A 21,928-nucleotide genomic window follows, 5' to 3' on the forward strand; every position below is an offset into this window, starting at 1 on the left:
GGAGGCAGAGTTCAGGAGTCTGACAGCTGTGGGGAAGAAGCTGTTCCGGTACCTGGTGGTCTTAGTCCGGAGGCTCCTGTAGCGCCTCCCAGAGGGCAGGAGGGTGAAGAGTCCATGTGATGGGTGACTGGGGTCTTTGATGATTTTCCCAGCCCTTTTCAGACACCGCTTCCTGTAGATGTCTTTTATGGCAGGAAGTGGTGCTCCGGCGATGCGCTGGGCAGTTTTCACGACCCTCTGCAACGCCTTCCGGTCCGAGGCAGAGCAGTTCCCGTACCAGACTGTTATACAGTTGGTCAGGATGCTCTCGATGGTGCAACGATAGAAGTTCACCAGGATGTCTGAGGACAGGTGGTTCTTCCTCAGAGTCCTCAAGAAGAAGAGGCGCTGATGAGCCTTCTTGACCAGCTTGGAGCAGTTGGTCGTCCAGGTGAGATCCTCGGAGATGTGGACTCCCAGGAACTTGAAGCTGCTCACACGCTCCACAGCCGTCCCCTTAATGTGGATGGGTGGATGTGGGTCAGCATTCCTCCTGTAGTCCACGATGAGCTCCTTGGTCTTCTCGGTGTTAAGCAGCAGGTTGTTTCTGTTGCACCACTCAGCCAGACGATCCACTTCCTCCCTGTAGGCGGCCTCATCGTTGTCACTGATGAGGCCAATCACCGTGGTGTCATCTGCAAACTTAATGATGGTGTTGGAACCATCAGCAGGTCTGCAGTCGTGGGTGAAGAGGGAGTAGAGGAAAGGGCTCATCACACAGCCTTGTGGTACACCGGTGTTCATTGTGATGGTAGATGAGCAGTGGTTATCCAGCCGGACATGTTGGGGGCGGTTGGTCAGGAAGTCCAGTAACCATTTGCAGATGAGGGAACTGATGCCCAGGTCTGTCAGTTTCTTGATGAGTTGTGAGGGGTGGATTGTATTGAATGCTGAACTGAAGTCTATAAACAGCATTCTGGCGTAGGTGTTGTTGTTGTCCAGGTGTGAGAGGACAGAGTGCAGTGCGATGGAGACTGCATCCTCTGTGCTCCTGTTCTGGCAGTATGCGAATTGGTGGGGGTCCAGGGTGGGGGGGAGACAGGATTTGAAGTGTGCTAGGACCAGCTGCTCTAAGCACTTAGTGATGATGGGGGTGAGTGCTACTGGGCGGTAGTCATTGAGGCAAGATGGGTTGGAGTTTTTGGGTATCGGGACGATGGAGGTGGATTTGAAGCAGGCCGGTACCACAGCGTGGGCCAAGGACAGATTGAATATGTCTGTGAGCACTCCTGCAAGCTCCCCAGAACAAGCTCTGAGAACACGCCCGGGGATGCCATCGGGACCTGCAGCCTTGTGGACATTGATCCTGCTCAGCACCGCTCCTACATCGGTGGGGGAGAGAGTCAGAGGTTGGTGGTCTGGCGTCATGTCTGCTTTGGTTGTGGTTGTGGGGTTCCCTCGCTCAAAACGAGCATAAAAGTTGTTGAGCTCGTTGAGGAAGGAGACATCAGAGGATGCGGGGGAGGGTTTGGTGGTCCTGTAGTCTGTAATGGTCTGGAGTCCTTGCCACATGCGTCGGGGGTTGGAGTTGGAGAAGTGTTCTTCTACCTTCTTTTTGTAATGGTGTTTGGCTTTTTTGATGCCCTTCTTTAGATTAGCCCTGGCTGTGCTGTAGGCGTGTGCATCTCCTGACCTAAAGGCGGTGTTGCGGGCCTTCAGGAGGAGACGAACATCCCGGTTCATCCAAGGCTTCTGGTTGGGGTACATGGTGATCCGTTTCTGGGTGGTGACACTGTCTGTGATTTCGGAGATGTAATCCAGTACAGATGAGGCGTACTGGTTCAGGTCTGTGTGGGTGAACATATTCTAGCAGGTTTACTTCAACTAACCCTGACCTTCTCCGCCTCTTTGTCGGAAACCTGACTGTAGGAAGTGTCAGACATGGCGTGCCCCTTCCTTGAAGAGCCAGTAGATGTTGAAGCCCAAATTCACCGCAGAGCTCTCCGCCGGGAGAGAGTGATTAGAGCGCGTTTGGACATTTTATCATTTCCTGATGATTTTCTGTGTGAACGTTACCGTTTTTCAGCACAATCTATAATTTATTTGAATAACATCCTCAGGCCATATATTGCTCATGTGACACATCGCGGACATCCTCTCAGTTCTGTACATATTATTTGTATTGCACTTCGGTTTTTTGCAAACGGGAGCTTTCTGTATAATATTGGTGACGCTGAGCACGTTTCCAAGGCTACCGTCTGTCGGGCAGTCAGGAATGTTACAGTTGCACTGAAACGTCTCCTGTACTCGTTTGTGGTGTTCCCCGGTCATAGACCCACAAGATTTATCAAAGAGGGATGCCACAAAATTGCAGGTATCAGGATGAACAAAACTTAATTCATGATGTGGTGATACTTGAACTACTACTTAAATTTTACATTTATTCTCACGGTTCCCAGGCGTGATTGGCTGTATAGATGGCACTCACATTCCAATCATTGCTCCTTCAGTAAATGAAGGAGACTATGTGAACAGGAAGTCTTTCCACAGCATTAATGTACAGGTACATAGTTCCCTGTAGCATTTCAAACTAACAAATTATTTCATTATAGTAATGGATGCTAATTTGTGTTCTCTGCACTGTGAAGATCATATGTGATGCTGCCAACATTATCACAAATGTGGAAGCCAACTGCTCAGCCTCTGTGCGTGGTGGTGGTGGAGGACCCCCACCTGTTTTTCGGGCCTCCGCTTTTTGTCTGTTGGCTATAACGGGTCACATTTGAGCATACAGAGTATGCAAATATTTACTTGTAATGTGCTCAGATAATTTCAATAAATGCTTACAGAAAGAAAAGTAATGTAGCCTCTAACTGCAATTGATTTATATAGGACAAACAGACCAAGCACTATGGCTCATAATACAATTACACCTTACCTGTTTGGACTATATTTTTATATTTCATTTTTACTTGCTGCCAGGAACGTTTGGGGCCTGTTGGGTTGCACCTGCGCTCACATCACATCACAAAATAAAATGTATAAAATAAAAAAAATAAAAAAATAACGTGTTAAATGGGTGGAAATCTCTAGATCAATGTTTAAATTAACACTCACGCATTGACTCTGTCGGCTATGTTTTGCCATGCATGCTCCCTTTCTTTTGCAGCTGAGGCTGTGTTACTTTTTTTCCGCAAAATTTGCATGTTATCGGCATATGCTGCCATCAGAATTTCGGCCCCAAGCGCTGTAAAATACATTGACCGCGCCTTCTTTCCCTCCGTCTCCATGGTGACTCGCTTAATCTGTGCTCCACTAATCAGGGCTTTATGTATCCTCGTGCGCGCGTTTAACTTGGGGTTAAAGCAACTCCGCGTTGACTGAACTAATTGTTATCAGCCTTTCTGAAACCAAATATTCCGAGTTGGACAGTTCGGGGTTACTCAACCCTGAGTATCGTTTTTCACTCTGAGTTTTCTAAAACGGCTTCCTGAAATAGGGCCCTGAACAGAATTTGAATGAAAACAACAGAATTTTAATGAAAACAACAGAATTTTAATGAAAACAACAGAATTTTAATGAAAACAACAGAATTTGAATGAAAACAACGGAATTAGAATGAAAACAATGGAAGTTTAAAACAAACAACAGAATTAGAATGAAAACAACGGAATTTGAATGAAAACAATGGAATTAGAATGAAATGAATAGAATTTGAATCAAAACAATGGAATTTGAATGAACAGAAAAGAATTTGAATGAAAACAACGGAATTTGAATGAAAACAATGGAAGTTTAAAACAAACAACAGAATTTGAATGAAAACAATGGAATTAGAATGTACAGAACAGAGTTTGAATGAAAACAACAGAATTTGAGAACAAACAATGGAATTTGAATGAAAACAATGGAAGTTTAAAACAAACAACAGAATTTGAATGAAAACAACGGAATTAGAATGTACAGAACAGAGTTTGAATGAAAACAACAGAATTTGAGGACAAACAATGGAATTTGAATAAAAAGAGTAGAATTAGAATGAAAACAAAAGCATTTGAATGAAAACAACGGAATTAGAATGAACAGAACAGAATTTGAATGAAAACAACGGAATTAGAATGAACAGGGGCCCGTTCTTCGTACGTCGCTTACTACATCCAAGATCAAATGACACATCCAAGACCAAATCATCGCGCTACCCGTGAGCTCGCTAATCCAGTTCTCCGAACACACCTGCTGTTGACGATTAGTACAGCTGGATGAAGTAATGTGAGATCACTGGGTGTCGTAAAAGGGGCTACGCATCGATAGTAGAAACATTGATCGGCAACCCTTTGATTGGTCGGCGAAAATGTCGAAGGAGAGCGCTTGGTATTTTTCGGCAGCAGAGCAAGAACTCTTGAGTGAGGGATTTCAGGAGTTTCAGAGTTTAATCAGAACGCAAGGGAACACTGCAAAGGCTGCAAAAGCAAGGAGAGAGGGCTGGCAGAAAGTTGCTGACAAATTAAACTCGTAAGTAATTTAATAATAACAATAATAATGGAGTGGATTGATATAGCGCTTTCCAAGGCACCCAAAGCGCTTTACAATGCCACTATTCAGTCACTCTCACATTCACACACTGGTGGAGGCAGCGACAGTTGTAGCCACAGCTGCCCTGGGGCAGACTGACAGAAGCCAGGCTGCCATATCGCGTCATTGGCCCCTCTGGCCAACACCAGTAGGTGGTAGGGTAGATTTATCATATCACACTATATTATCCAATATTATATTACATTATATTATATTATAATATGTTATATTATATCCCCTTTCACATTAGAGCCACAACAGGACCCACTAGAACATGGGAACAAGTAAAAGTGAAATATAAGAATATTCTACAGAATGGTAATATTTATCACTTATATTGCTTTTAGTCTCTAGGAAAGAGACCCTGGAATACTCTGTTTGTTTGTTCATAACAGCAACCAAGAAAAGGGCAGAGCAAAAAAAGACAGGTGGTGGTCCTGCACCCCCTTGTCAACAAGTTGGTTAAGTAAATAATACCCTCACGGGAAAATCGATATCTCTCAATGAGCACACTGTCGCGCTGAGCTAAAAGATCCTGTCTGTCCCGCAATATACGCTGAATTCTGAGGACTCTCCTTATCAATCTTGCACCTTCCGCAATGGGTTGCTCGCGTAAACGGACAGGACATGGCTGCGACAGGCTTCCCAAATCCACCTTCGCTTTTATAGCCGTGGTCTCTCATCTTGATTACACGAAGTAATTTACAATTACTACTCTGAAATATGAATTACATCTGTAATAATCACATACATGTAATAGATTGGTAATAGTACATTTCCCGTTATTAGGAAATGACCTGTATGTATCTGTGTGAAATCAATAAAAGGATCAAGTGCTGCATTATCTTTAGTTACATTGATGTTATTTATTTATGGTGAAACAGTGGTGGAATATCGCTGTTGCTTTCGTATACATGAAGCGGACATACCTGCGTGGCCGCGATCTAATCCTGTTTACATAAAGTAAACCTGCTCCCGAACAGGTTTACGCTTACGGCTCTGTTGCTATGACAGTAAGTCCCGGATGAGCTTCGGAGAACCGAACGATCCAAGATCACGCGAAATCGTCGACAATCAAATCCAGCTAACTTACTTAGCGAGGTACGAAGAACGGACCCCCGAACAGAATTTGAATGAAAACAATGGAATTTGAGAACAAACAATGGCATTAGAATGAAAACAATGGAAGTTTAAAACAAACAACAGAATTAGAATGAAAACAACGGAATTAGAATGTACAGAACAGAGTTTGAATGAAAACAACAGAATTTGAGAACAAACAATGGAATTTGAATAAAAAGGGCCCGTTCTTCGTACGTCGCTTACTACATCCAAGATCAAATGACACATCCAAGATCAAATCATCGCGCTAACTCTGAGCTCGCTATTCCGGTTCCCCGAACACACCTGTTGTTGACGATTAGTATAGCTGGATGAAGTAATGTGAGATCACTGGGTGGCCCAACAGGGGCTACGCATCGATAGTAGAAACATTGATCGGCAACCCTTTGATTGGTCGGCGAAAATGTCGAAGGAGCGCGCTCGGTATTCTTCGGCAGCAGAGCAAGAACTCTTGAGTGAGGGATTTTAGGAGTTTCAGAGTCTAATTAAAACGCAAGGGAACACTGCAAAGGCTGCAAAAGCAAGGAGAGAGGGCTGGCAGAAAGTTGCTGACAAATTAAACTCGTAAGTAATTTAATAATAACAATAATAATGGAGTGGATCTATAAAGCGCTCTTCAAGGCACCCAAAGCGTTTTACAATGCCACTATTCAGTCACTCTCACATTCACACACTGGTAGCTGTCACAGCTGCCCTGGGACAGAAGCCAGGCTGCCATATCGCGCCATCGGCCCCTCTGGCCAACACCAGTAGGTGGTAGGGTAGATTTATCATATCACACTATATTATCCAATATTATATTACATTATATTATATTACATTATGTTATATTATATCCCCTTTCACATTAGAGCCACAACAGGACCCACTAGAACATGGGAACAAGTAAAAGTGAAATATAAGAATATTCTACAGAATGGTAATATTGATCACTTATATTGCTTTTCGTCTCTTGGAAAGAGACCCTGAAATAATCTGTTTGTTTGTTTATAACAGCAACCAAGAAAAGGGGCAGCGCAAAAAAAGACAGGTGGTGGTCCTGCACCCCCTCGTCAACAAGTTGGTTAAGTGAATAATACCCTCACGGGAAAATCGATATCTCTCTATGAGCACACTGTCGCGCTGAGCTAAAGGATCCTGTCTGTCCCGCAATATACGCTGGATTCTGAGGACTCTCCTTATCAATCTTGCACCTTCCGCAATGGGTGGCTCGCGTATACGGACAGGACATGGCTGCAACAGGCTTCCCAAATCCACCTTCGCTTTTATAGCCGTGGTCTCCCATCTTGATTACACGAAGTAAATTGCAATTACTAGCCTACTCTGAAATCTGAATTACATCTGTAATAATCACATACATGTAATAGAATGTTAATAGTACATTTCCCTTTTTTAGGAAATGACCTGTATGTATCTGTGTGACATCAATAAAAGGATCAAGTGCTGCATTATCTTTAGTTACATTGATGTTATTTATTTATGGTACAACAGTGGTAAAATATCGCTGTTGCTTTCGTATACATGAAGCGGAAATACCTGAGTGGCCGCGATCTAATCCTGTTTACATAAAGTAAACCTGCTCCCGAGCAGGTTTACGCTTACGGCTCTGTTGCTATGACAGCAAGTCCCGGATGGGCTTCGAAGAACCGAACGATCCAGGATCACGCGAAATCGTCAACAGTCAAATCCGGCTAACTTACTTAGCGAGGTACGAAGAACGGGCCCAAAGAGTAGAATTAGAATGAAAACAAAAGCAGTTGAATGAAAACAACGGAATTAGAATGAACAGAACAGAATTTGAATCAAAACAATGGAATTTCAATGAAAAGAACAGAATTTGAATGAAAACAATGGAATTTGAATAAAAACAACAGAATTTGAATGAAATGGAAGTTTAAAACAAACAACAGAATTTGAATGAACACAACAGAATTTGAATCAAAACAACGAAATTTGAATGAAAACAATGGAATTTCAATGAAAAGAACAGAATTTGAATGAAAACAATGGATTTTGAATGAAAACAACAGAATTTGAATGAAAACAATGGAATTAACATGAAAATGACGGAATTTGAGAACAAACAATGGAATTTGAATGAAAACAATGGAAGTTTAAAACAAACAACAGAATTAGAATGAAAACAACAGAAATTGAATGAAAACAACGGAATTAGAATGAACAGAACAGAATTTGAATCAAAACAATGGAATTTGAATGAACACAACAGAATTTGAATGAAAACAATGGAATTAGAATGTACAGAACAGAGTTTGAATGAAAACAACGGAATTTGAATCAACAGAACAGAATTTGAATCAAAACAACGGAATTTGAATGAACAGAACAGAATTTGAATGAACAGAGCAGAATTTGAATGAAAACAATGGAATTTGAATGAACAGGGCCCTGTTTCAGGAAGCCGGTTTAGTGGAAAAACTGAGTAAGTAAACCCTGAGTTAACGAAAACTCTGGGTTTTCGGTTTCACAAAGCGAGTTCAGATGAAGCCTCAGTGAGTCACTATGACGACACACTCCGTGAAGCTAACCTGCCCCCTAGCAGGTTTACTACAACTAACCCTGACTGTCTCCGCCCCTTTGTCAGAAACCTGACAGTAGGAAGTGTCGGACATGGCGTGCCCCGTCCTTGAAGAGCCAGTAGATCGTGAAGCCCAAATTCTCCGCAGAGCTCTCCGCCGGGAGAGAGTGATCAGAGCGCGTTTGGACATTTTATCATTTCCTGATGATTTTCTGTGTGAACGTTACCGTTCTTCAGCACAATCTATAAGTTATTTGGATAACATCCTCAGGCCATATATTACACATGTGACACATCGTGGACATTCTCTCAGTTCTGTACATATTATTTGTATTGCACTTCGGTTTTTTGCAAACGGGAGCTTTCTGTATAATATTGGTGACGCTGAGCACGTTTCCAAGGCTACCGTCTGTCGGGCAGTCAGGAATGTTACAGTTGCACTGAAACGTCTCCTGTACTCGTCTGTGGTGTTCCCCGGTCATAGACCCACAAGATTTATCAAAGAGGGATGCCACAAAATTGCAGGTATCAGGATGACCAAAACTTAATATATGATGTGGTGATACTTGAACTACTACTTAAATTTTACATTTATTCTCACGGTTCCCAGGCGTGATTGGCTGTATAGATGGCACTCACATTCCAATCATTGCTCCTTCAGTAAATGAAGGAGACTATGTGAACAGGAAGTCTTTCCACAGCATTAATGTACAGGTACATAGTTCCCTGTAGCATTTCAAACTAACAAATTATTTCATTATAGTAATGGATGCTAATTTGTGTTCTCTGCACTGTGAAGATCATATGTGATGCTGCCAACATTATCACAAATGTGGAAGCCAAGTGGCCAGGCTCTGTCCATGACTCACAAATATTCCGTGAATGTACACTGAGCACAAAATTTGGACATGGTGAGTTGAAAATACTTTAAAATATATAAAGACCAATTGCTACAGGGACATTTGAACTGAAGTGTATCCTTCTGTCTTAGGAGAGTTCACTGGCTACTTGCTTGGTGATAGGGGGTATCCATGTTTACCCTATTTGCTTACCCCTTACCCTGACCCTGAACCGGGCCCACAGCAGCGATATAATCTGGCTCATTGCAGGAAAAGAGCCAGAATTGAAATGACTATCGGAATGCTTAAGGCCCGGTTCCAGTGCCTGCAAAGACTCAGGGTCACCCCAGAAAGGGCATGTGATATTATTGTGGCATGTGTGATTCTTCACAACATTGCCACAATTAGAGGAGAACACTGTCCTTCTGAACCAAACATCAGCAGTGATCCAAACCATGAACATCCTGACCCTCCCACGGACATACAAGATGGAAGCGCAGTCAGAGACACCATATGTCACAATCATTTCTTTTGACCCATCACCTCAACATGTTGAAAGACGAATAAACAGATTTTCTGTTCAACTGGCTTTATTGGTCGCCTGTATTTCCTGTACACAAAGTATTAAAAGATGTAAACCTCATAAAGTGTCTCTGTTGCTTCCTCCTCTGTAACAGCTGTCAATGTTTCTTCATTATTTTCCTGTAGTAAAGAAATAAACAACATTGCTGTTCTACTGTAAACTCATATAATCTGTGGAGTATTACTCACAACTGCATGTTGGTCTGGCTCAACAGGAGGCTGCACCAGATGCAGTACACCATCACCATCAACTGATAGAATATGAGGTTTACACAGGTCACTTATAACTTACAAGGGACCAAATGGCAATTAACAAACATATAGCACTCAGCTTACACTTCATTGTCATTATGCTCTCAAAGACAACCAAGACTGAGGGAAGGCAAAATAAGTAGGAAAATAACTTCACTACAAAATAATCCATTATGGTAAAGAGTTTATCAAATGAATGAGCAGCACTGCAAAGGTGACTGTGAAGAAAGGATGTATGCACATCATGTATTATTTTGAATTTACCCCCTATGTAGGCACTTGTGTCTTGCGGGGTTATTGACTCAGAGGATGTCCCCACAGAGATGCCTTCGGCCACAGGGCGCCCACTGTTTTGGCTGAGGGCCAACTGCTCAGCCTCTGTGAGTGGTGGTGGTGGAGGACCCCCACCTGTTTTTCGGGCCTCCGCTTTTTTTCTGTTGGCTATAACGGGGTCACATTTGAGCATACAGAGTAAGCAAATATGTACTTGTAATGTGCTCAGATAATTTCAATAAGTGCTTACAGAAAGAATATTAATGTAGCCTCTAACTGCAATTGATTTACATCGGACAAACAGACCAAGCACTATGGCTCATAATACAATTACACCTTACCTGTTTGGACTATATTTTTATATTTCATTTTTACTTGCTGCCAGGCACGTTTGGGGCCTGTTGGGTTGCACCTGCGCTCACATCACATCACAAAATAAAATGTATAAAATAACAAATAAAATAACATATGATAAAATAACGTGTTAAATGGGTGGAAATCCCTAGATCAATGTTTAAATTAACACTCACGCATTGACTCTGTCGGCTATGTTTTGCCATGCATGCTCCCTTTCTTTTGCAGCTGTGGCTGTGTTACTTTTTTCCGCGGAATTTGCATGTTATCGGCATATGCTGCCATCAGAATTTCGGCCTCAAGCGCTGTGAAATACATTGACCGCGCCTTCTTTCCCTCCGTCTCCATGGTGACTCGCTTAATCTGTGCTCCGCTTATCAGGGCTTTATGTATCCTCGTCCGCGTGCTTCACTTGGGGTTGACGCAACTCCGCGTTGATTGAACTAATTGTTATCAGCCTTTCTGAAACCGAATATTCCGAGTTGGACAGTTCGGGGTTACTCAACCCTGCGTATCGTTTTTCACTCTGAGTTTTCTAAACCGGCTTCCTGAAACAGGGCCCAGAACAGAATTTGAATCAAAACAACGGAATTTGAATGAACAGAACAGAATTTGAATGAACAGAACAGAATTTGAATGAAAACAACGGAATTTGAATGAAAACAACGGAATTTGAATGAACAGAACAGAATTTGAATCAAAACAATGGAATTTGAATGAAAACAATGGAAGTTTAAAACAAACAACAGAATTAGAATGAAAACAACTGAATTAACATAAAAACGACGGAATTTTAATGAAAACAACAGAATTTGAGAATAAACAATGGAATTTGAATGAAAAGAGTAGAATTAGAATGAAAACAAAAGCATTTGAATAAAAACAACGGAATTTGAATGAAAACAATGGAATTTGAATTAAAACAACGGAATTAGAATGAACAGAACAGAATTTAAATCAAAACAATGGAATTTGAATGAGCAGAACAGAATTTGAATGAAAAAACAATGGAATTTGAATGAAAACAATGGAAGTTTAAAACAAACAACAGAATTAGAATGAAAACAACGGAAATTGAATGAAAACAATGGAATTAGAATGAACAGAAGAGAGTTTGAATGAAAACAACGGAATTTGAATGAACAGAACAGAATTTGAATCAAAACAATGGAATTTCAATGAAAAGAACAGAATTTGAATGAAAACAATGGAATTTGAATAAAAACAACAGAATTTGAATGAAATGGAAGTTTAAAACAAACAACAGAATTTGAATGAACACAACAGAATTTGAATCAAAACAATGAAATTTGAATGAAAACAATGGATTTTGAATGAAAACAACAGAATTTGAATGAAAACAATGGAATTAACATGAAAATGACGGAATTTGAGAACAAACAATGGAATTTGAATGAAAACAATGGAAGTTTAAAACAAACAACAGAATTAGAATGAAAACAACAGAAATTGAATGAAAACAACGGAATTAGAATGAACAGAACAGAATTTGAATCAAAACAATGGAATTTGAATGAACACAACAGAATTTGAATGAAAACAATGGAATTAGAATGAACAGAACAGAATTTGAATCAAAACAACGGAATTTGAATGAACAGAACAGAATTTGAATGAACAGAACAGAATTTGAATGAAAACAACGGAATTTGAATGAAAACAACGGAATTTGAATGAACAGAACAGAATTTGAATCAAAACAATGGAATTTGAATGAAAACAATGGAAGTTTAAAACAAACAACAGAATTAGAATGAAAACAACTGAATTAACATAAAAACGACGGAATTTTAATGAAAACAACAGAATTTGAGAATAAACAATGGAATTTGAATGAAAAGAGTAGAATTAGAATGAAAACAAAAGCATTTGAATAAAAACAACGGAATTTGAATGAAAACAACGGAATTTGAATGAACAGAATTTGAATGAAAACAATGGAATTTGAATTAAAACAACGGAATTAGAATGAACAGAACAGAATTTAAATCAAAACAATGGAATTTGAATGAGCAGAACAGAATTTGAATGAAAAAACAATGGAATTTGAATGAAAACAATGGAAGTTTAAAACAAACAACAGAATTAGAATGAAAACAACGGAGATTGAATGAAAACAATGGAATTAGAATGAACAGAAGAGAGTTTGAATGAAAACAACGGAATTTGAATGAACAGAACAGAATTTGAATCAAAACAATGGAATTTCAATGAAAAGAACAGAATTTGAATGAAAACAATGGAATTTGAATAAAAACAACAGAATTTGAATGAAATGGAAGTTTAAAACAAACAACAGAATTTGAATGAACACAACAGAATTTGAATCAAAACAATGAAATTTGAATGAAAACAATGGATTTTGAATGAAAACAACAGAATTTGAATGAAAACAATGGAATTAACATGAAAATGACGGAATTTGAGAACAAACAATGGAATTTGAATGAAAACAATGGAAGTTTAAAACAAACAACAGAATTAGAATGAAAACAACAGAAATTGAATGAAAACAACGGAATTAGAATGAACAGAACAGAATTTGAATCAAAACAATGGAATTTGAATGAACACAACAGAATTTGAATGAAAACAATGGAATTAGAATGAACAGAACAGAATTTGAATCAAAACAACGGAATTTGAATGAACAGAACAGAATTTGAATGAACAGAACAGAATTTGAATGAAAACAACGGAATTAGAATGAAAACAATGGAATTTGAATGAACAGAACAGAATTTGAATCAAAACAATGGAATTTGAATGAAAACAATGGAAGTTTAAAACAAACAACAGAATTAGAATGAAAACAACGGAATTAACATAAAAACGACGGAATTTGAATGAAAACAACAGAATTTGAGAATAAACAATGGAATTTGAATAAAAAGAGTAGAATTAGAATGAAAACAAAAGCATTTGAATGAAAACAATGGAATTTGAATGAACAGAACAGAATTTGAATCAAAACAACGAAATTTGAATGAAAACAACGGAAATTGAATGAAAACAATGGAATTAGAATGTACAGAACAGAGTTTGAATGAAAGCAACGAAATTTGAATGAACAGAACAGAATTTGAATCAAAACACCGGAATTTGAATGAACAGAACAGAATTTGAATGAACAGAACAGAATTTGAATGAACAGAGCAGAATTTGAATGAAAACAATGGAATTTGAATGAACAGAACAGAATTTGAATCAAAACAACGGAATTTGAATGAACAGAACAGAATTTGAATGAACAGAACAGAATTTGAATGAAAACAACGGAATTTGAATGAAAACAACGGAATTTGAATGAAAACAATGGAATTTGAATGAACAGAACAGAATTTGAATCAAAACAATGGAATTTGAATGAAAACAATGGAAGTTTAAAACAAACAACAGAATTAGAATGAAAACAACGGAATTAACATAAAAACGACGGAATTTTAATGAAAACAACAGAATTTGAGAATAAACAATGGAATTTGAATAAAAAGAGTAGAATTAGAATGAAAACAAAAGCATTTGAATGAAAACAACGGAATTAGAATGAACAGAACAGAATTTGAATGAAAACAATGGAATTAGAATGAACAGAAGAGAGTTTGAATGAAAACAACGGAATTTGAATGAACAGAACAGAATTTGAATCAAAACAATGAAATTAGAATGAACAGAACAGAATTTGAATGAAAACAATGGAATTTGAATAAAAACAACAGAATTTGAATGAAATGGAAGTTTAAAACAAACAACAGAATTTGAATGAACACAACAGAATTTGAATCAAAACAATGAAATTTGAATGAACAGAAAATAATTTGAATCAAAACAACGAAATTTGAATGAAAACAATGGATTTTGAATGAAAACAAGAGAATTTGAATGAAAACAATGGAATTAACATGAAAATGACGGAATTTGAGAACAAACAATGGAATTTGAATGAAAACATCCATCCATCCATCCATCGTCATCCGCTTTGTCCGGGGTCGGGTCGCGGGGGCAGCAGCCTAAGCAAAGAGGCCCAGACCTCCCTCTCCCCAGCCACCTCCTCCAGCTTGTCCGGGGGAATACCAAGGCGTTCCCAGGCCAGCCGAGAGATATAATCTCTCCAGCGTGTCCTGGGTCTGCCCCGGGGCCTCCTCCCGGTGGGACATGCCTGGAACACCTCACCCAGGAGGCGCCCAGGGGGCATCCTTGTCAGATGCCCGAACCACCTCAGCTGGCTCCTTTCGATGTGGAGCAGCAGCTGCTCTACTCTGAGCCCCTCCCGGATGGCCGAACTTCTCACCCTATCTCTAAGGGAGAGGCCAGCCACCCTTCGGAGGAAGCTCATTTCTGCCGCTTGTATCCACGATCTCGTTCTTTCGGTCATGAATGAAAACAATGGAAGTTTAAAACAAACAACAGAATTAGAATGAAAACAACGGAAATTGAATGAAAACAACGGAATTAGAATGAACAGAACAGAATTTGAATGAAAACAATGGAATTTGAATGAAAACAATGGAAGTTTAAAACAAACAACATAATTAGAATGAAAACAACGGAATTAACATAAAAACGACGGAATTTTAATGAAAACAACAGAATTTGAGAATAAACAATGGAATTTGAATAAAAAGAGTAGAATTAGAATGAAAACAAAAGCATTTGAATGAAAACAACGGAATTTGAATGAAAACGACGGAATTTAAATGAACAGAATTTGAATGAAAACAATGGAACTTGAATGAAAACAACGGAATTAGAATGAACAGAACAGAATTTGAATGAAAACAACGGAATTAGAATGAACAGAACAGAATTTGAATGAAAACAACGGAATTTGAATGAACAGAATTTGAATGAAAACAATGGAATTAGAATGAACAGAACAGAATTTGAATGAAAACAACGGAATTTGAATGAACAGATTTTGAATGAAAACAATGAAATTTGAATGAAAACAACGGAATTAGAATGAACAGAACAGAATTTAAATCAAAACAATGGAATTTGAATGAACAGAACAGAATTTGAATGAAAACAATGGAATTTGAATGAAAACAATGGAATTAGAATGAAAACAATGGAAGTTTAAAACAAACAACAGAATTAGAATGAAAACAACGGAAATTGAATGAAAACAATGGAATTAGAATTAACAGAGAGTTGGAATGAAAACAACGGAATTAGAATGAACAGAACAGAATTTGAATCAAAACAACGGAATTTGAATGAACAGAACAGAATTTGAATGAACAGAACAGAATTTGAATGAAAACAACAGAATTTGAGAATAAACAATGGAATTTGAATAAAAAGAGTAGAATTAGAATGAAAACAAAAGCATTTGAATGAAAACAACGGAATTTGAATGAAAACAACGGAATTTGAATGAACAGAATTTGAATGAAAACAATGGAATTTGAATAAAAAACAACGGAATTTGAATGAACAGAACAGAATTTGAATGAAAACAACGGAATTTGAATGAACAGAATTTGAATGAACAGAACAGAATTTGAATGAAAACAACGGAATTAGAATGAACAGAACGGAATTAACATAAAAACGACGGAATTTTAATGAACAGAATTTGAATGAAAACAATGGAATTTGAATGAAAACAACGGAATTAGAATGAACAGAACAGAATTTGAATGAAAACAACGGAATTTGAATGAACAGAATTTGAATGAAAACAACGGAATTTCAACGAAAAGAACGGAATTAGAATGAAATGAATAGAATTTGAATCAAAACAATGGAATTTGAATGAACAGAAAAGAATTTGAATGAAAACAATGGAATTAACATGAAAACGACGGAATTTGAATGAAAACAACAGAATTTGAGAACAAACAATGGAATTGGAATGAAAACAATGGAATTTGAATGAAAACAACGGAATTAACATGAAAACGACGGAATTTGAATGAAAACAACAGAATTTGAGAACAAACAATGGAATTGGAATGAAAACAATGGAATTTGAATGAAAACAACGGAATTAGAATGAACAGAACAGAATCTGAATGAAAACAACGGAATTTGAATGAAAACAATGGAAGTTTAAAACAAACAACAGAATTTGAATGAAAACAATGGAATTAACATGAAAACAACAGAATTAGAATGAAAACAACGGAATTAGAATGTACAGAACAGGGGCCCGTTCTTCGTACCTCGCTAAGTAGGTTAGCTGGATTTGATTGTTGACGATTTCGCGTGATCTTGGATCGTTCGGTTCCCCGAAGCTCATCCGGGACTTGCTGCCATAGCAACAGAGCCGTAAGCGTAAACCTGCTCGGGAGCAGGTTTACTTTATGTAAACAGGATTAGATCGCGGCCACGCAGGTATGTCCGCTTCATGTATACGAAAGCAACAGCGATATTCCACCACTGTTTCACCATAAATAAATAACATCAATGTAACTAAAGATAATGCAGCACTTGATCCATTTATTGATTTCACACAGATACATACAGGTCATTTCCTAAAAAAGGGAAATGTACTATTAACATTCTATCACATGTATGTGATTATTACAGATGTAATTCATATTTCAGAGTAGTAATTGCAAATTACTTCGTGTAATCAAGATGAGAGACCACAGCTATAAAAGCGAAGGTGGATTTGGGAAGCCTGTCGCAGCCATGTCCTGTCCGTATACGCGAGCCACCCATTGCGGAAGGTGCAAGATTGATAAGGAGAGTTTTCAGAAGTCAGCGTATATTGCGGGACAGACAGGATCCTTTAGCTCAGCGCGACAGTGTGCTCATTGAGAGATATCGATTTTCCCGTGAGGATATTATTTACTTAACCAACTTGTTGACGAGGAGGTGCAAGACCACCACCTGTCTTTTTCTGCTCTGCCCTTTTCTTGGTTGCTGTTATGAACAAACAAACAGAGTATTCCAGGGTCTCTTTCCAAGAGACGAAAAGCAATATAAGTGATAAATATTACCATTCTGTAGAATATTCTTATATTTCACTTTTACTTGTTCCCATGTTCTAGTGGGTCCTGTTGTGGCTCTAATGTGTAAGGGGATATAATATAACATAATATAATATAATGTAATATAATATTGGATAATATAGTGTAATATAATAAATTTACCCTACCGCCTACTGGTGTTGGCCAGAGGGGCCGATGGCGCGATATGGCAGCCTGGCTTCTGTCAGTCTGCCCCAGGGCAGCTGTGGCTACAGCCGTAGCTGCCTCCACCAGTGTGTGAATGTGAGAGTGACTGAATAGTGGCATTGTAAAGCGCTTTGGGTGCCTTGAAAAGCGCTATATCAATCCACTCCATTATTACTGTTATTATTAAATCACTTACGAGTTTAATTTGTCAGCAACTTTCTGCCAGCCCTCTCTCCTTGCTTTTGCAGCCTTTGCAGTGTTCCCTTGCGTTCTGATTAAACTCTGAAACTCCTGAAATCCCTCACTCAAGGGTTCTTGCTCTGCTGCCGAAAAATACCGAGCCGAGCGCGCTCCTTCGCCATTTTCACCGACCAATCAGAGGGTTGCCGATCAATGTTTCTACTATCGATGCGTAGCCCCTTTTACGACACCCAGTGATCTCACATTACTTCATCCAGCTGTACTAATCGTCAACAGCAGGTGTGTTCGGAGAACTGGATTAGCGAGCTCACGGGTAGCGCGATGATTTGGTCTTGGATGTGTCATTTGATCTTGGATGTAGTAAGCGAGGTACGAAGAACGGGCCCCAGAGTTTGAATGAAAACAACAGGATTTGAGAACAAACAATGGAATTTGAATAAAAATAGTAGAATTAGAATGAAAACAAAAGCATTTGAATGAAAACAACGGAATTAGAATGAACAGAACAGAATTTGAATGAAAACAATAGAATTTGAATAAAAACAACAGAATTTGAATGAAATGGAAGTTTAAAACAAACAACAAAATTAGAATGAAAACAACGGAATTTGAATGAAAACAACGGAATTAGAATCTACAGAACAGAGTTTGAATGAAAACAATGGAGGTTTAAAGAATCACTTTAATATTAATGTAATTCTCAGCTTAAGTATGGAATGTCTGATGCAGTTTTTTGTGATTGGTATCCCATATGCCAGTTTTTTAAATGTATTGTGGCGATATGTTCTGCTATAATATATTATTGATGGAAGGATTGTTTGTGTTGTGTTCTGGACTAATTAGATTAAAAGAAAAATAAATCTGAATGAATACATGAATGATGCTGCTTTACAACTGACAGCTGAGATAGCATTGTATAGATGATATAGATTTATGTGTTTGTCTTCAGTATTCGCAAAGCAAATCATAACACAAACTCTTGCAGTGGCTTTCACTTAAAATGACAGCACTAGTTAGAGCTGTATCGGCTCTTTTCTGTTTTGAGTGTTTTGTTTGATTATCATTGTCAGACAAAAATAAGGAATTCATCTGGAAAACAAAAAGAGATGAAAATAATATAATTTAATAAACTCTGGTCGATGTTATATAAGGGAGGTTGACTCAGCTTTGGTTAAAATAGCTGTTAAATATAAATCTTCTTCTTCTTCTTTTTTTTAGCTGATGGGTTTGTAAATTTCATGATATGCATTAATGGTTGAGCAAAGGTCTTGAGCGACTCCTAATTTTGTAATGAGTAGCAAGCATGTGTTCACATTTCTGCAGGTAAATCTATGAAAATGAAATGATAAAGATATCATTTGACAGAAATAAAATAGCATTTCTTACACAAAAAATGTGATTCGGGAGCTATTACCTAAAAATTCCCAGCATGACATGCAGTGTGTCATAGAAAAATGAGGAAACTGGACTATTGGCGGACAAAAGAAGAAGTGGCAGGCCTAAAAAAAAACATCTACAGCAGATGAACATACAGGAATTATCTGTAAAGCACTGTGGAGGTTATGTGATTGTCTGGGGTTGTGTTTCAGTAAGTGGTGTTGGGAATCTTATCAAAATTTAGAGAATCGTAAAAGTAGAAATTCAGATTTCCATTGACAAGGCAATACAATCTGAAAAGCATCCAACTAGCAATGGCTTCGTTTATTAGCATGACAATGATACTAAACACACTGCATTGTAGTAAAATAATAACAGGATAGAAAAACTTACAATGGATAACAATCAGTCATTGATTGAACTTCCCAGACTCCTGCAGGATTGTTCCTGAAGACAGCTACTTCTTCCTTTTTTACTCACAATATGGTGTTTAAACACCACTATACATTTAATCATTAATTACTATTAATTTCTGGCTCTTTCTCCCATCACCCCCAAATGGTCACAGCAGATGGCTTGTTAGACTCTGTCTTTATCTTATATACGTATTTTCATGTATGTTTATTATTATTATTATTATTATTGTTATACATTTTATTTATAAAGCACCTTTCAGGACACCCGAGGACACTGTACAATAGGATAAAACACATAATAGAACAATGACACAATGAAGGACAATAAAAATAAAAGGCAAAAGATAAAATTAACAAACAGTGAATATGTTTGCATGTTTAAAAAAAATTGCGCTTATTTCTTATTTTCCTATAAAGAAATGCAAAGTATTTTATTGATTTGCCAATGTTTCTATATATTATACTGGGTTGTAGAAAGCTGTAATTATTTGAAAATAAAATAAAATCCCGTGGTTATACTTTATTTCTCCTGTACTTATGGTAATCACTTTAAAGTTTTGTGTCTTCCTCACCGTTAGGTGGCAGCACCTACATTCAGCCCAACCATTACCTTTAGAAAGCGATGGATTGTGGGTATCCTCTGTGATAAAATGCAACGTGAGCGTTGCGTTAGCGAAGTTTTGTGTGAAGTGAGCAGAGTGTGGTCGACGTTCTCTGTGCTCTCATTATATTGATTGTCTTTTTGGGACTTTTATTTTAAATATATTCTGCTTTACGCTTTTAAGAAGGTGTTTTGGAGAGGAAAAGCGATCCTTCGATTTAATTATTATTACCTTTTAAAGAACTTTATGCGGAGCGAGAAGAAGGAAAAGCTGTCCAGTTTGTCAACAAGAGATTTTTTTTCCTCGGACATGTGTGTAAAAATGATGACAACTAAAGCGAAGAGAATAAAAACGAGTTGTCTGCGGAAAAACATGAAGTTTGGCTCTAAGTTGACGTGGAGGCTTTTCCCAGTGGCCGCGGAGGAGAACGAGGCCCTCAAACAGAGTCCAGCCACCACGGTGAAGACCACCATTCGAAAATACCTCCGCCGGGAACAGAGACGGGCTCAGCAGGACGGCCTCTGCACCCTGCGGGGCCACACGGACGGGAAGAACGGAGACTTCATGTCTGTGGAAAGTACCGCCACGGCCTGTGTGCACCGTCATCCAGCTGTCGCAATGGCGCCGGAAAACACCACGCAGTACCTGATGGGAAACCTGTATGAAGACATGAATATTGACATTAACAAGTCAGTTCAGGATTCACAGGCAGTAGCTGCTCAACAGTTTAGCGAATGTTCTTCACCGACGAGCTCATGTACTGCCTTGGACTCTGATAGCTACCTTGCGTTTCAGCAGCGGAACTTTGATGAGGCCTTTGAAATGTTTTGGTAACCAGGACGAACTTCGTGAGCGTGGCCCGGCTCCCTCAGCAGCCCGACTTTAATTCAGCTCATTGTTAAAAGGTGTGAAGAGTTTAATTGTAAATATTTAAGTGTGATTCATGTGTCATGTGGTGTTCCGTTCTGTTTTGTAGCCCTGATCATGTAGTGTGTATGTGTGCGCGTGATTCATAGTTGGGCCTTTATTTGTCTCACAGCGGCGCGCCTTTGCACGCTTGCCGCCCGCCCACTGGGGAGCGCTACCGAGCCCTGCGTGCCGCCGCCTGGAGGGAATCGACCAAACGGCCCGGCTCTGCTACGCTATGCTCGGCTCTGGTCTCTTCACGGATTATAAAATCCAGGTAAACCCGGGCAGGTATTGTTAGCAGTGCATTGTCATTGATGGCAATAGTCGATGGTGATTGGATGTTCCACAGTCACTGTTGTCTGAGCGTTTTCCAGGTCGACCCTGCTAGGACACGTGGCTCAGCTGTGGGAGGAGCAGGAAGCAAAGGAGGTCGGTCTTCACGTGACTGACACAAGGTGACACTTCAAACTGAAAGGGCCGTAATGGCGAGATAATCATGTGCATGTCATTTTAATGATAGAATTTAATGTTGTATTAAAACTTTGATTGCAAAGTGATGGTGAATGTGAGTTTAATCTTCAATAAAAATTATTTGTTACATTGTGTAACCTCTTTTTTTATATTTTTTATTTTTTTTTGGCTACTTTACAAAACTATTCTGTTCAACTTTAAATGGTTTCAAATCACAGCAATGGCCACCTCATCGTGCTTGGTAAATATGCTACTATAATATGAACCTGGACAGCCCCCTATGAGCAAC

At 38.7% G+C, this 21,928-nt stretch overlaps 1 protein-coding gene across 1 annotated transcript; it reads left to right on the forward strand.

The window, feature by feature from the left end:
• Window positions 1-20,340: 20,340 nt before the first annotated feature.
• Window positions 20,341-21,728, forward strand: LOC146615227 (uncharacterized). The gene is made up of 3 exons (XM_085376481.1): window positions 20,341-20,948; window positions 21,055-21,164; window positions 21,299-21,728. Exons 1-2 carry the CDS (start codon window positions 20,506-20,508, stop codon window positions 21,143-21,145), a joined length of 534 nt encoding a protein of 177 aa, XP_085232607.1. The 5' UTR covers window positions 20,341-20,505; the 3' UTR covers window positions 21,146-21,164; window positions 21,299-21,728.
• The last annotated feature ends 200 nt before the right edge of the window (window positions 21,729-21,928 follow it).

Source organism: Diplotaxodon limnothrissa, linkage group LG17, assembly GCF_057381915.1.
Source record: "Diplotaxodon limnothrissa isolate DT_005_m linkage group LG17, D_limnothrissa_male_GT1.1, whole genome shotgun sequence".
NCBI lineage: Eukaryota > Metazoa > Chordata > Actinopteri > Cichliformes > Cichlidae > Diplotaxodon > Diplotaxodon limnothrissa.

Bases quoted from the DNA above. Each gene is read 5' to 3' on its own strand.
- LOC146615227 (XM_085376481.1), top strand. From the start codon at position 20,506: ATGCGGAGCGAGAAGAAGGAAAAGCTGTCCAGTTTGTCAACAAGAGAT. The intron at 20,949-21,054 runs GTCAGTTCAGGA...CTTGCGTTTCAG, and splicing joins ATGAATATTGACATTAACAA to CAGCGGAACTTTGATGAGGC.